General features: G+C 62.3%; 1 protein-coding gene and 1 long non-coding RNA gene across 5 annotated transcripts in view; one reads left to right on the top strand and one right to left on the bottom strand.

The window, feature by feature from the left end:
• Positions 1 to 317: 317 nt before the first annotated feature.
• On the bottom strand, positions 318 to 4,197 carry LOC124228803 (uncharacterized). Its single transcript, XR_006885798.1, has 2 exons — positions 4,012 to 4,197; positions 318 to 661 (listed from the first exon to the last, which is right to left on the bottom strand). It is a non-coding gene; the product is annotated as an uncharacterized LOC124228803 (long non-coding RNA).
• Positions 3,400 to 14,520, top strand: part of TPCN2 (two pore segment channel 2) — a 26,514-nt gene continuing 15,393 nt past the window's right edge. For 2 of the 4 annotated variants that reach the window (XM_046643688.1, XM_046643686.1), the window contains exons 1-3: positions 10,322 to 11,103; positions 11,250 to 11,360; positions 14,040 to 14,146. In XM_046643688.1, coding sequence (XP_046499644.1) covers positions 11,037 to 11,103; positions 11,250 to 11,360; positions 14,040 to 14,146 — 285 coding nt within the window. In that variant the 5' untranslated portion in view covers positions 10,322 to 11,036. Of the gene's footprint in view, positions 3,585 to 6,713; positions 6,779 to 7,484; positions 7,562 to 7,946; positions 8,125 to 9,466; positions 9,584 to 10,320; positions 11,104 to 11,249; positions 11,361 to 14,039; positions 14,147 to 14,520 lie in introns of those variants that run through there. The other 2 variants (XM_046643685.1, XM_046643687.1) reach the window with 2 other exon arrangements.

Raw genomic sequence — 14,520 nt, 5'->3', positions numbered from 1 at the left:
CATGTTCGTTCTCTCTCTCTGGCTCTTTGTGCTCGCTCCTTCTGATGAAGCCGGCTGCTGTGTCATGAGCTGCCCTACAGAGAGGCCCACGGGGGCGGGAGCTGAAGGCCATCCCCAGACGACACCTTGACTGCAGCCTGGGAGAGACCCACAGCCAGAGGCGTCCGGCTGAGCCACATCCAGTCTAAGAAAAGCTGGCAGATAATAAACGTGGTAAGAACCCATGAAGACTGCAGGCTATTTGTTACGCAGCACTAGATAACTAATACGCATATTTCTTTTAATGCGTGCCAGAAAAAAGACGGTAGCCCATCAGACTTGGTGTGCAGCATTTACTACCTGCAATGAAATTAAGTAGGGAAAATCAATCAACTTAATTCGAATGGAACTGTAAGACAAAGAGTGCAGGTGGGTGTGGGATGGGAAGAATTACGAGGAGACAGACGACGACTGAAGCTGGGCAAGCACTGAGATTTCGATGGGATGGCAACTTCCAAGCCACGGCAGCTGTCCGGTCCTAGGGTTAATTGAGAGCACCGTGTGGGGGCAGCTGTCCACGGCGGGCAGAGACGGCTTCCTTTCCGCGGGATGCATTCTCTTCTGCTGAGGGCACTGCACGTGAAGATTGTCCAGGTTACTGCCTCCTTCTCCCATCGCTCTGCTGACGAACAGAAATTCAACTGGGTAAACTGAAAGATCGAACCGACTTTATTCCCTGATTCAAGAAGTGGGCCGCATGCCACCTAGGAAAGAGAAAGGCTCAGGGGAGTTGTGCAAAATGGAAGGTATTTATAGGCAGAAACTGGGCAGGACAAAGTCGTCAGGAAAAGCAAAGGACAAGATTGTTTCAGGCAATGAGACAATTTTCTTTCTCTGGGGGAGGGCCGCCAGAGATTTAGAGGTTATAGCTTCATTAGCGTTGATCAGCAATTTCCAGCCTGATGGGTTTAAGGTCACATTCCTGGGAGGGGGTGAAACTGCAATTAGGTCTTGGTTTGCTGTCCTGGGGGCAAGCAACTCCATCTTGGGCCTGTTGTTTCTTTTTTTTACCAGCTCCCTGCTCCTCCCTGGCTCCTCCCTGCACCACAGCCTAAGTGCCTGCGCGTCCCCCGCAGGGGAGGAATGGCTTTGTGGAATGTTTGCTGTAGCCCAGTGTCCAGCAGGTTGAGGGGATCTGGGAACTGTGCTTCCAGGGAGGTTCCGCTGCCACCTGGACAGGGCACTGTGGCAGAGTTACTCCCCTCTCTGGGCTGAGGAGGAAGGAGAGAAGAGGCCAGGGCTGGAAGGGAAAAGAGAGAGGAAGACAGGAGTAGGGAGGATGTCACTGTTAGGCCCCGGGTCTCCTGCAGGACTGCCTCCCAGTCTGGGGCTCCAGAAAGACGCACGGACCGAGCAAGTGGCAGGACTGGCGACCTCGTCCAACCTCAGCTGCAGACAAGGGGAGACCCGGGCAGAGTCCTTCTCAGCTTGGCCTCAGTTTCCCCATCACTAGAAGCAGGGCAGAGGGCCCTGCAAGATTGCACAGCCTTGGGAGGGGTGTGGCTAGCGCCGGCTAAGTCTGCATGCCTTCCTCCTGGGCCTGGGAAACGCTGCCACAGCATCCTCTCTCCATCTCCCCTGGACCAGATGGGAAGGAGCTCCGAGGGCAGGCGTTGGGGGTGGGCTTGGCACTCAGACTGCTCCTGATGGAAGGGCGCCCCCTCCACCTGGCACCTCCCATCTGCCCCGTGCTTGACATGTGTCTCCTTGTTTGGACCGTCCCAACAGCCACGTGAGGCTGGTGCAATTCCCTCCCGACTATACAGATGGGGAAACCGAGGCTCAGAGAGGGGCGTAATGTGCCCAGGGTCTTACAGCTGGGCCAGCCTAGGGGTGGAAGCAGCAGAGCCAGCACGCAGGTGTCCCAAAGCGCCTCTGTCTTTTTCTTTTTTTTTTTTTTTTGAGGAAGATTAGCCCTGAGCTAACATCTGCCGCCACTCCTCCTCTTTTTGCTGAGGAAGACTGGCCCTGAGCTAACATCCGTGCCCATCTTCCTCTACTTTATATGTGGGACACCTACCACACCATGGCCTGACAAGGCGTGCGTAGGTCCGCATCCAGAATCCAAACTTGCCAACCCCGGGCTGCCAAAGCGGAACGTGCAAACTTAACCGCTGTGCCACCAGGCCAGCTCCGTGTTTCTGTATTCTACTGAGATGGAGCTTTGTTTCATGCACTCATCATTGGCATTTCTTCTTTTGTGAGCTTCTGGTTCATGTCCTTCACCCCTTTCCCACCTATGGAGAATTTAATCTTTTTCTTACTGATTTTTAAGAGCTCTGTGGGAAGCAGGATTTTGGCCCCCATCACCTTCACGCCCTGGCATCACGCTCCTGGTTATGGGAGGTTAGATGGCAAAAGGGATTTTGTGGCTGTAATTAAGTTACTAATCAGCTGATCTTAAAATAAGGAGATTATCCCGGATTATCTGATGGGCCCAATGTAATCACATGAGCCGTAAAAGCAAAGAGATGTGGCAGAGGGGGATGTCAGAGGGACCGGCAGCATCTTGCTGCACCTTGAAGCATCTCATTCAAAGCCTGGGAAGGATTCAGTGCACTCCTGTTGGCTTTGATGATGGAGAGGGCCAGGAGCAAAGGGATACAGTGGCCTCTAGGAGCTGAGAAGGACCATCAGCTGACATCCATGAAGATATGGGGACCTCAGTCCCAGCCCCACGGCAGGAAGCCTGGCCCAGGCCGGTCAACATCTTGACTTTGGCCCTGTGAGCCCTTGAGATGAGAACCCCGCTGAGCCGCTGGACTTCTGACCTCCAGGACTGAGAAATAATAAAGGGGAGTTATTGTAAGCTAACTTTGTGGCAAGGTGCCATACAAACTAGCTCTTCATTAATGCTGAGAATACTTTTTATGTATGTTGCAAATATTTTTTCAGTGTGTCATCTGTCTTTTTAACTTTACCCTCAGTTATATTTATTCTTCCTAATTTTATGAGCAGAGGGCAAACTCAAGTTCCATTTGGGGGGATGTCCTTTGCGGTCACCCCACGTACTCCATCCTCACATGGCAAAACACAGATTCCTGGGCCGTGCCCCTCCAGTTTCTGATTTGGCAGGTCTGGGCGGGCCCGAGGACTTGCATCCCTAACCACGGCCCAGGTGGCGCTGACGCTGCAGGACCGGGGACCACCCTCCCAGCCGCCTCCCTGCAGCCCCAGGTGGTCCCGAGAGCTCCTTCCTGGTGGAAGGAAGCGGAGCCCCAGCCCTAAGGGGCGGGGCCCACGGAGTCCCCGCCTCCTCACGCGAGGCCTCCGTCCTCATTGGCTGGTAGCGAAGGGGCCTCCCTTACGTCACGGCCAGCAGCTCCTCCTCCTGAGCCCCAGGGGCGGGGACGCCGCGCCTGCGCAGTGGAGCCCGGCGCTCGCGTCCCGAGTTCCTGGGAGGTCCCGGCGGCGCGGCGACCCCATGGCGGACCCCGGGGCCGAGTCGGAGCCCCTGCTGAGCGGGGCCCGCGGCGGCGGCGGCGGCGGCGGCCGCGACTGCCCGGCGGGCTCACCTGGCCGCCGCGGCATCCCGGTCGGCCCTGGTGAGCGGCGGCCGGGGGAGGGGGCCGCGCGCGCGGGGGTGGCGCGTGGGGGTCCCGCCGGCCCGCGCCGTTTCGCTGCTGTCGCGCCCCTTCCGGCCGGGGGCCGAGCTGCCCCGTGCGGCGCGGGGCGCCAGGGGAGCCGCCTTCCGGAGCACGGGACGCTGCGCCCTGCGGACCCCGGCCGGGCGCGGAGTTGGGGGCGCCGGCGTCGGCCGGGTGCTGCGGGGTCGCGCCCTGTCCCGGACCAGCCGGACCCAGAGGCCTCGCCCGGCCCGGGGGCACCTAGCCCCCTGCAGCCCCGAGTGCCCGGGGCGGACCCGGGCGTCGTGCTTTCCGTGGATCGCCTTGGTGACTCCCGGGAGGTAGCACTTCCATTTTCCCCTGTAATTACGGGGGAAACTGAGGCACAGGGAGGGCGTTCCCTTACCCAGTCTCGCACAGCCAGGTAGTGGCCGAGGTGGGATTCGAACCCAGCTGGCAGTGACTTGAGAGTCCTTTTGCTCTACCTTCTCCTTCCTGGCCCCAGGGGGCGCCCCGGAGGTTGGTCCCCCTTGAGCTTGGGGTTGGGCAGGCCTCCCCAGGCCGGGGCAGCTTCCTCCGATTGCCCTCTGCAGCTCTGTCCTGCCCTTCCTGTTTACGGTGGAGAGATTGCTGAATCCGAGTAGGGCGGGAGGGTGGAGTCCAATGTCTCTGGCAGACAGCTGGGGGATTGCGTGCTGGGTTAGGGATGGAATGGCCTCAGCCTCCTTTTACCGAGGAGGAAACTGAGGCCCAGAGAGTCTCCGGGGCCTGCCCAAGGTCCCAGTTCTGGGATCTGGTGTGGCCACTGCTAGCATCATACTGGACCACGGTCCCTCCCTGGGCCCCCTTTCCTTCTCTGTTGGGGAGGGGTCTGTAGTGCCTGCCCATCCGTGGGATAATGGAGGCAGGTTCCCCAGAGGAGATGAGAAAACTAGAGACTGGGGCGGCTACCCGCCTGCCCATGTCAGAGGCTGTCCCCTGGAAAGTTCTCCATCCGGCCCGTGCCAGGCCTGGCAGGGCCCTGGACAAGGCACGTAGGACGTGGTGGCGGTCAGGGGATGCAGACTTCGTGTCTGGATGTCTGGGTGCCTTTCTGGTGATGCCACTTCCCAGCCGTGTGACCTTGGCAGGTTGCCTAGCCTTTCTGAGTCTCAGTAAAAGGAGGGTAGTCATAGGGGCTGCCCTGAGGGGCGGTGGGAGGCTTCAGAGAGAATCCAGGAAGGGAGGCCCTCAGCATGGGTCCGGCCAGGTGGCAGAGCTGCTGTGCTCTGTGCTGATGGCCATCCTGGACGGTGCACTGTGATGGTTGCGGGTCCCAGTCCTGGCAGAGTGGACGGCTGGGCAGATGAGGCCTATGCTGTAGAGACAGTGGCCAGGGTCAGGCAGTGTGGCCGGCAAGAGGGGCCTCTGGGGGCGGGCTTCTGAGAACGTGGACAGTTCACTCAGTGTTCGGGGCCTCCCCGGCCAGGCTCTGCAGACCCGGGGCTGAGAATGGCCTATTCACTCCTCCTGCAGCTCCGTGCGAGCTCCTAGACGGGGCCTTGCACTCGGGGTTGGTGTGTCCCGAAGTCTGTTTCTCCCAGCAGCAGGGGTGGAGGAACTGCTGCTGCAGGGTGCCCCGCCCACCCTGGGGACCCTCGGTCAGGTCCTTCTGACTCAGTCCCACCTCATGGGCCATGGCCAGAGGCTGAGGGGAGTCATTTTCTCTTCTTGTTCCTGGGCAGGCCCTCACTGGCTTACTGGTTAGGGAAAAGGCAGAGGACAGGGATTGCTGTGGTGTAAAAGTGGGTGATGCAGCCAGGCCGTGGCCGAGCTGGGACAGAGTCCGGTCTCCTACCTCTGTCCAGGGTCCCTCACATCCTGGATTGGTCCTCGGGCCCTGCTGCATGAGCCCTGAGGACGGGGGCAGCCGCCTCCCTGGGGATGGTGGGCAGAGCGGGCAGTGACCTGGAGCTCTGCCTGGTGCCCGGCCCGCCGCCCCCCCCCCCCCCCCCCCCCCCCCCCCCCCCTTGGCCCCTCTGCCCTAGAGGTGTGCACGTCTGCATTCTCTCGGTGCCGGGTGAGGGCGGGTTTGGCAGCCACTGGCCCCAAAGGACCACATGTGGAAGTAGAATCTTCAAGGGAGATGGAGACGGGGCTGTGCACCTCATTTGCAAGCCCTGATCTGGGAGCTGCTGGGGACTGCGGATGGCTCTGCTCCCCCAGGGGCCCGTGCTGCCTGGGGCGGTCCCTCTCTCCTGGGCTTCAGGCAGTGGGGTTCCTCTGTTGCTGAGTGGCAGCTCCTTATGCCTTTCTTCTTCTTTTGGGTCAGGCAGTGGCTTCTGCAGCGAAGCCACACAGGCCGCACTTGCCCATGATGCGGTGGGCAGAACCCAGGGCCACCATGACTGGCCAGATGTGTGGCTTGCGGCTCCCTGATGGGCAGGGCCCCGGGGTGCTGGGCCAGGGCTTTCCAGCCGCCCGACTGCATTGAAGGCCCCTCGTAGTGGGGAGCCTGCCTGGCCCCCGTGGGCCCCATCCCGTCCTCCTGTGCCCTGAGCACCTGGCGCTGGGTGGGGAAGGTGGCGGAAGGGTAGCCACAGCCAGCCATTTACTGAGTGTGCTGTGTGTGCTAGGCTGGGCCTGGGGGCTCTCCTGTGTTTGCGGTGCCCCTCATGGTACCTTCTTGGGGGCCCAGCTGGGTGCCCATTAACATTTGACAGAGGGGGAGATGCACGGTGAGCTTAAGTTCATGACCCCTAGACTCCGGGCCAGCAGTTGGGGAACTGGGGCCTGGCTCCAGACCTCGCTCGGTGCCGCGTGTCCTCCGCCACTTGGTCCTGGGGGGCAGGAATGGTGGGAGTGGAGCTGCTTCTCCCCTGGGCCCCAAGCCCTGTGCTCACGATGAAAAGGCCCCTTACCTGTTCAGACCCTGCCCCACACGGGGGACACTGCGCTGAGCGGGGCCCTGTCTTCCGGGTGTGTGCAGACCTGCTGCAGGTGAAGGGCATCTGGTTCCAGAGCCTTGGACAAAAGCGCAGCTGGGTCCTTTCCTCGGTCTCAGTCGTCCTGTAATGGGCGCTTGCCACATGGTCCCCCTTGTCACCGATGTGTCCTCTCTGCCCGCAGGTGCTGAGGCCAGGCGAGCTCTGTGCTTCGACCAGGCTGTGGTCTTCATCGAAGATGCCATCCAGGTGGGTGGCGCCTGCTCCGAGTGCCTGGGCCTGGGCCTGTCTCTGGATCTTGTGGGGACTGGGTGGTGGGTGCCCTGCTCGTCCCTGCACTCCTCGCTGTCCTGGGGCCAAGGCCGCGGTTGCTGGACCGCGTGGTCAACGTAACTGTAATGACCGGGCCTCTGGGCGCATCGCCTCGAGTCCTCCCTAAGGAGACGGGTGCTGGGCGCTCTTTTTCGGAGTCCCAGAATCACTTGCCTCATTGATTGACCACCCACTGAGGGGCTGCCTTGCGCCACCCTGTTCCAGTCCTGTGACAGATGTCCAGAGATGGCAAGACCACCCCCTCCTCACAAACCACACATGGGCTCCACGAGCGAAAGAGACTGGAAGCGAGCAGTGCCCCACGTGCGGCATCAGGCCGGGGGCATCCTGCAGGGTGACACAGTTGGCTGCACAGAGGAGAGAGCCTCCGGGCAGACGGGGCACAGCTGTGCATTGAGCAAACGAGGGTTCCCTCCGTGCACCCGGTGGCCCTGGGGTCCAGCCCTCGGGGTGCACTCTCTGTCTGCCGGGCGCAACTCCCCCTGGGGCACGGGAGTGCCATATCCTCAGCCCATTTCCCCGCCTTGGGCCTCTCGTGGGGAGGCGTGCTCTGCATGTGGCTGGCTGCGGTGGGCGTTGTGGAGACCCCCATATGCTCCCCCGTGTGGCCTCTCCCTTCCAGTATCGCTCCATTCACCACCGCGTGGACTCCAGTTCGCTGCGGCTTTACCGATGGTACTACTCGGATGCATGCCAGTGGTGAGAACACACACGTGGACGGCGGGGTTCCTGTGGCCTCCTGGGGGGAGGCAGGTCTCAGGGTCTAGGCAGGCTCCCCTCCCCCGGTGGAGAAGGACGTGCTGTCTCCCCTCCTGGTTGGAACGGAGCCCAGCCTGTACACAGAGGGCTCTTTGGTGGTGAAGGTTCCTTTCCAGAACGTTCCGGTCAGCCATGGCAATCGACTTTCACCCCGATTAATATTATCTAACCACACAAGTGGCCACAGACTGGGAAGTGTGGGCTCCACCCTTTGGTCCCAGGGAGCCTGTCCTGCTGCCCTCCGGCCGTTCCGCCTGCTGATCTGCTTTTTGGCCCTGGACTGTGTCTGGGTCTTTCATTTTAACCAGTTTTGTCCCTCTTCCAGGATCTTGAGCCTCACCATTTTCTTGATCCTGTTTTTGGCTTTCTTCGAGACCCCCTCCTCGCTCACTCGCACCGCGGACGTCCGCTACCGCTCGGCCCCCTGGCAGCCACCCTGCGGCCTGACTGAGAGCATCGAGCTGCTCTGCCTGCTGGTCTTCGTGGCCGACGTCTCCGTGAAGGTGAAGCCCGGCCCCTTCCTGATTGGTGATGCTGCTGGATCCGCGCATCCGTGCTCCTCTCTGTGCACTTTGACCCGCCGGGCGGAGGCCTGGGTTTCTTGGAGAATCCTGGGCCTTGAGGCAGAGGCTCTGTCAGCTCTTCTCTCTCTCCAGAGTGTAAACTGAGTCTGGGTCGAGCGATCGAGGGTGCACAGCCTTGCAGGACCTCCGGGAGTGGTCAGGGGGGTCTGGCAGTGCTCCTGGGAGGAGAGACCCCAGCCCAACAAGAGGGGACTAGTGGTCTCTCCCGTGGCCCCCCTCCCACCTCCACGGGAAGAGACAGAGGAGGAGAGGAGCTGGACGTGGGGTGGAGAGGGGTCTGCAGCTCACGCGGCTGCGTGTCTGACTCTGGACTCTGTGACCTGAGTCCTTCCTGGAGCTGGAGGTGGGCCCTGCCCTGTGCGTTGGGGCTTCTGAGCCGCGTCAGAGCTTCAGAGCTGTGGCAACTTCCCAGTGAGACGCGGAGGGCTGGCATCTTGCTGTGGGCCGCACGTTCTGTTACGTTTGTCAAACGACAGCCGTTCCAGTGCTGCGGTCCGGCCCCAGCACACGTCCCTGGCTCCGGCGCAGGCCTGACCACGCCCTGCTTGCAGCACCGGGTCCCGTGGTGCCCGCCCACAGTCCCGCTGTGGCGAGGGTGGGTCAGGCCTCTATTCTGAGCCCGAGGGGCTTGGGGGTGTGTCGGTGCCTGTGTGTGACTGAGGGCCCCGGGCGGTTTCTGATTTTTCTTTTTCAGCCCATCTTGTGGTTGGGAGGTCTGAGGGTTTTTGAGTGGAACTGAAACTAGTGAGAAGTTCTCGTTGGCACTTTTTGAATGGTTGGTATGTTTGGGAAGGCTCAAAGGGTGAGAGAGAGCCTGCATTTTTATCTGCAAGTTGTGGCCTCTGCAGGCTGTATGATGGTGGGAAGTGGCAGCTAGGTGAGGGCAGAACCAGGGACCGGGTCCCACCCTCCCCACGCGTCTGCGTCGGCCCCTGAGTCTGTGCTTTCTGTGTTTCCTGGTCTTTTCCAGCATCGTTCTCGTGCACAGGCTGAATTCATGGCTGGGCAGACAGAATGGGCAGGGAGCTTGTTCCTAAAGGGGAAACTGAGGCCAGAGCGCTTCAGTGCTGAGCCCGAGGTCACCAGCCGCCCGAGCTCACCAGCAGCCCGGGCAGGGAGCTCGGGCCTCCTGACTGCCGCTCGGCTTCCTGCTCCCCAAGTCACGCAGAGACCCTGCCCGCCGAGGCGCTCTGCTCCGGCCACCGCGGCCTGGCCTGTGTGTGCGGCTGCCTGCCTGCTCACTGTGCACTCTCTCTTGTAGAGCTACCTGGTCGGGTGGGCCGAGTTCTGGAAGAACCTCTGGCTGCAGGCCTACCTCCTGGTGCTGGTGGTCTCTCTCCTGGACTGGACCGTGTCGCTGAGTCTCGTCTGTCAGGAGGTAGGTGGGGAGGCAGCCCTGAGGCCAGAGCAGGGAGCTCTGGGTGGGCTGCAGGCTGCGGCTGCCCAGGTGAATGGTGGGCGGGGTCCCAAGGCCCTGCAGCTCTCTTCCCACCTGCCCAGCTCTCCCCACCCCCTGTAACACGTCTGTCACCTGTTGGCCGGGAGCCTTGTGGGTGAAGACACTGAGGTCTGGGACGGCCCGAGGACCTGGGAGCGAGTTCCAGGTCCTGGTCCTGCCTCACCAGTTTTAGCTGAATCCCTCAACTGGCTGGATGCCCCTGAAAACACCCCCAGGACCTCACTCCAGCCACACGCCCCAACCGCCTGATGCCCGACATTAGGAAAACCCACATCAGCCGCCGTCCCCTGACCTCTGACCGCAGCATCTTTGTTTCCCCTGAGACGCCCAGAAGCACCACCCTGTGGTCTGATAGAATAGAGCTGGGCAAAGCTGGTTTGGGGACATCCGTATCCATCAGGGGTGGACACAGACACCCATCAGGACCTTTACTAGAGAGAATTTCACACGGGGGCTTAAACAGGTGTGGAGTAACCAGAAAAGCAAAAGGGGACCCAGCGACGCAGAGCTGCAGGAAGAGCCTCACCCTGGGCTGGGGCGCCAAGGGAAGATCCGGATTGTTGGTACCTGGAAGCTCAGGGCAGGGGCCCCTGGAGCTGGGACCCTGACCTCTGACCTCTGAGGAGGGGGTGCTGCCCGGCGGGTGCTCGAGGAGGTTGGTTCTGGGGGTGCCGAAGGAATGGGCTGGAAGCCCTGCGGCGCTGCGGGCTGAGCAGCCGGTGAGCAGAAGGGAGCAGGCCCACCTCTGTGTCCTGCCTCCTGGGCCTCCACTGCCCCACTGGCCGAGCCACGCAGGCAGCGGCTGAGGGAGGAGGACTGTGGGTGGCAGGCCCAGCCCAGCGTCACGGCCCAGGACTGCGGGGGACGGGGGCGTAGACCCCATTGGCACCCACACGCTGCCTCCCGCTTCCCTGCAGGAGCGCCGACAGCGGCCGGCTCTCCCCAGTGAGATGCTGCCCTCCTTCCTGTGCAGGAGGAGGCTGTCATCCCCTCCCGAAGGGAGCAGGACGGCCCAGCCGCCACCGGCTCCATTTCCAAGTGATGGCCATCGTGCCCGTCTGGTGGGCACGATGTTCTGTCGCTTCAGGGCTCAATTGTGTGCCTCTCATGCCCAGCAATCCTCGTGTGAAATCAGGAGCAGGGAGGGAGGAGGAGGTCCCTTACTTAGTATATACTGAGCACACGGCCACCTAACCAGCAAGCAAGGGAGTGCCCCGCGCTGCGGCCTGCTTGTGTCGCCAGCAAGGGCCCTCTGAGCCAGATCTTCCTCCTGTCCCGCCCCCGCACACTTTGCCGCATTCCTTCCCAAGGGCCCATCCTCGGTGGTCCTGCCCTTTTTAATTACTGGAGTTCTGCTAAGGGTTCCTGTCGGATGTGCCTGGGGATCCCCGACGCAGACCTCCCTGCCCCCCAGGCAGCAGCACCCCGGTCTGTCCTCGGTAATTGGGTACTGGCCCGGCACCCTGCCCCCTTTTCGTGAACGGTTATGGTGCGCTGTCCTCCCTTAGGAAGGGTTGCTGCCAGACGAGCGCGGCCTGGACTTGTCGGGTGGGGAGTGACACTTGCTGCTTCCGTTTCGTTCTAGTGCTCGGAGCCTATATGACCTCCTCTAGCCCCACAGAGGGCTGTGCCCCGTGGCTCGTGTCACCGAGCTTTCACAGCGCCCTTGGGCCCTCCTGCAGGCTGGCTGCTCCGGGTGAGGGGCTGTGGCATGGTGCAAGTGCTGTGGGTGTGCCCTCCTTGGAAGTGGCATTGGCCCTGGGGCTGGGACGGTGGTCCTGGGAGAGGCCTGGAGGGCAGGGCAGGCAGAGCCCTAACCTGCACACCTGACCGTCCAGTGAGGACAAATCGGTGCCCTGCATGGGGAAGGGGCCCACGCAGTCACCCACCCACCAGGAGCCACATTGGGGGCCAGTGCTGGCTCATTTGTGGCAGGCGGGCCTTCAGTGGTGGCCTTGGTCTGCATTGTTGGTCCCGGGCATAGCCTCTGTCCCTGCCTCTGTGGCCACTTTGTGCGTGCTTTGTGAAGATCGGAGCGGGTGGCCGAGGGGAGAGGCTCGGGCATCACAGGATGTGTCATCCTGTCCTGACAGCCTCCTCTTGGGGGATGCCCCGTGGTGGGTGTTCACCCGCCTGTCCACACGTGTCCTCCCTGGACTCCTCGTCCCCATCATCCAGCCCGTTCTTTCCATGCTCCTGACCACCCACCCGGGAATTTACCTTCTCAGTCCAGACAGGGTGACCCTGCCCATGGCAAAGCTCTCCCTCTGCACCGTCTCTCAGGGGCTTTCCTGATTGAGGCTGTGATGCTACGTGGGATCCGCCTCTGCTTGGGGCCCAGCACCCAGAGCTGTCTGCAAAGCAGGCCTGAGGTTTTCCTTTGTGGCCAGCTGGCCGTTCCTCAGAACTCCCTTGGGCATCGGGGGCCCGTTTGGAGGACCATGTCCATTTCTACCTGATGGGGGTCCTGCTGCCCCCAACCTTGTGGCCAGGAGGGTCAGATCACACTCAGGCTTCTGGTCACCCGATGGGCCATGGTCCCTGCTCTGGCTTGGCCGTTTCTGTTTCTCACAGGAGAGGGGTTGTCTTCAGACTGGCTGGGGGCTTGTCCCTGAAGCCTTGGGGGCCAGGGCTGTGATCCTTAACTGGCACTGGGCCGGCTCCTCCTTGCAGGCCAGTCATGTGGAAGCACCTTCCCCTCCTTCGTGAGGGCTGCATGTCCTTGCGTCTGTGGCACTGGGTGGCCCTGGCGTCGGGCAGGCCCTCGGTGGGGTGGGGTACTGGGAGAAGCTGCGCTCTGGGCCCTATCTGTCTACAGGCGAGGGTCCAGACCCAGGTTGGGGCGCCGGCGGGATGCTCAGCTCCTGCTTGACTCGAGGGCTGGCTGAGACCGATACTGGGCCCCAAGACAGGGGCTTCCTGCCGGGGGCCAGTGAGTGGATTCTGGGTGAGCTGGGGGCAGGGGCTGAGCCCTGAGCAGTGTCCGTTCACCGCTGGTTCCTTTGGCCGTCTCAGTCCTGTGCCGGGAGCCGGGGTCCCTCCTGAGGACAGGTGCAGCCGGGGAGGTTGAGCGAGTCCTTGGGATATTGATTCTGCACGTGTTCTGGAGGGCCTACTGTGTGCTAGTGCGGTGGGACCTTGTTCTGTTGTGGCTGGGAAACGCCAGCTATATAATAGGATTCCAAAATGCCGTGGGTGCTGTGAAGGGCAGGAACCCAGGGCAGCGCCGGAGGAGGTGGCATTTACGCTGAGACGGAAGGGATGGGCATACCAGCCAGCTGAGCAGACTGTGGGTGGAGCGCTGCGGCGGTGGAAGGCGGGGGCAGGCCCAGGATGGGCTGGCGTGGACCCCAGGCAACCGTGGAGGGCCCTGGCGGGGAGGCGGCCGGGCATCCTTGTGTTTCGGGGACCAGATGTTCAGGTTGAGGACGGGAGTTTGGAGGTGAGAGCTTGGATCGGAGATGGAACGTGGGAGTCCAGAGCATAAGCATGATACCTAAAATCGCATGGGTGGACAGGTACACTGGGGCTGAGGCCAGAGAGGAGAGGAGGGTGCTCAGGGTGTCCAGCGTGTGGGGTTGGGCAGGACGAGAGGGGCTGAGGCCGTGTGTCGGGGGGCTGGCAGCTGTCTGTGCCGAGCGCTGGGGGATGGAAGGCAATCTTGGGCTCAGAGGCCTGGAGGTCCTCACAGGTGGGTCCAGTGCCCCTGGACAGGAGGACCGATTGGCTAGGACAGGAGCAGGGGCACGTGGGCCCAGTGAAGGGGCAAGTGTCCTTCTGGTGAGTAGCGGGTGTTAAAGCGTGTGGCGTGTTGATAGTGGAGAGGGAAAAAGGGCTCCTGGGGGACCGGGGGGTCCTGAGGACAGTGTGAGGAGGGAGGACCTTTCACTTCTGACAGGAGGGCAGAGGGGAAGGGGTGTGTGTGTGTGTGTGTCTGGAGGTGAGGCCCAGAGCCAGGTGGGGGTGTGCCAGGAGGAAGGCTGAGGAGGGCACGTGGAATAGCCCCTAGTGGGCAGGACAGCGCTGAGTAGAGACACACGGAGGGCACTCTGCGGGGTGCGCGCCAGAGAGGAGGGTGCCCCGAGTGGCTCCGGCCGCCCCCTCCCTGAGGTGCTGTCGGAGTCCGAGCTGTGCCCTGGGGGGACGTGGTGGTGGGTGTCAGGAACCTGGCAGGACCGGGCATCTGGGCCAGGGGAGGCCCAGGTCTGCGGCAGAGAAGTGACCCGGAACCAGGAGCCGGGAGCCAGCAGCCAGCCGAGGGTGTGGCCGGGGGAGGCCCCCTGGCTGTGGTGATCACCATGGTGACCACAGGTGTGGCTGGCCTTGGGTGCGGGGGCGCCAGGGGCCGTCTCCAGCGTGGCCTGGTCTCTTGCAGCCCCTGCGGGTCCGCCGGCTCCTCCGCCCCTTCTTCCTGATGCAGAACTCCTCCATGATGAAGAAGACGCTCAAGTGCATCAGGCGCTCGCTGCCCGAGATGGCCAGGTGGGCCCAGGGGCAGGGCCAGTGGGGCGGGCGGGGGTCTCTGCTCTCTGCTGTGCCATGGGGGCGCCTCCAGGCTCCCATCCTGGCAGCTGTGGGCCGAGACCTGCACGTGGTCTGTGAGACCCACTGGGCGCTTTGCCTGCCTCCGGTCCCCTCCCCAAGTGGCTCACGTGACCGACCACTCACCACCCAGCCCAGATGGATGGAAGTGGCCTTCCTCCTCCGAGAGTCCCTGGGCTTCTTGGATGCAGCCTCTCTGGGTCCCCAGGACATGCCCCCGGGGTTGCCAGTTGTCCCTGCCAAGAAAGGGCTCCACTAGGACAGGACCCCATGGGCAAGCATGTGGCAGGTTCTAGGGGGAGGAAGGGACCCAT

Source organism: Equus quagga, chromosome 17 (assembly GCF_021613505.1).
Source record: "Equus quagga isolate Etosha38 chromosome 17, UCLA_HA_Equagga_1.0, whole genome shotgun sequence".
Taxonomy (NCBI): domain Eukaryota; kingdom Metazoa; phylum Chordata; class Mammalia; order Perissodactyla; family Equidae; genus Equus; species Equus quagga.
Note: the sequence above shows the minus strand (reverse complement) of the source record. Positions and strands in the feature narration are given on the sequence as shown.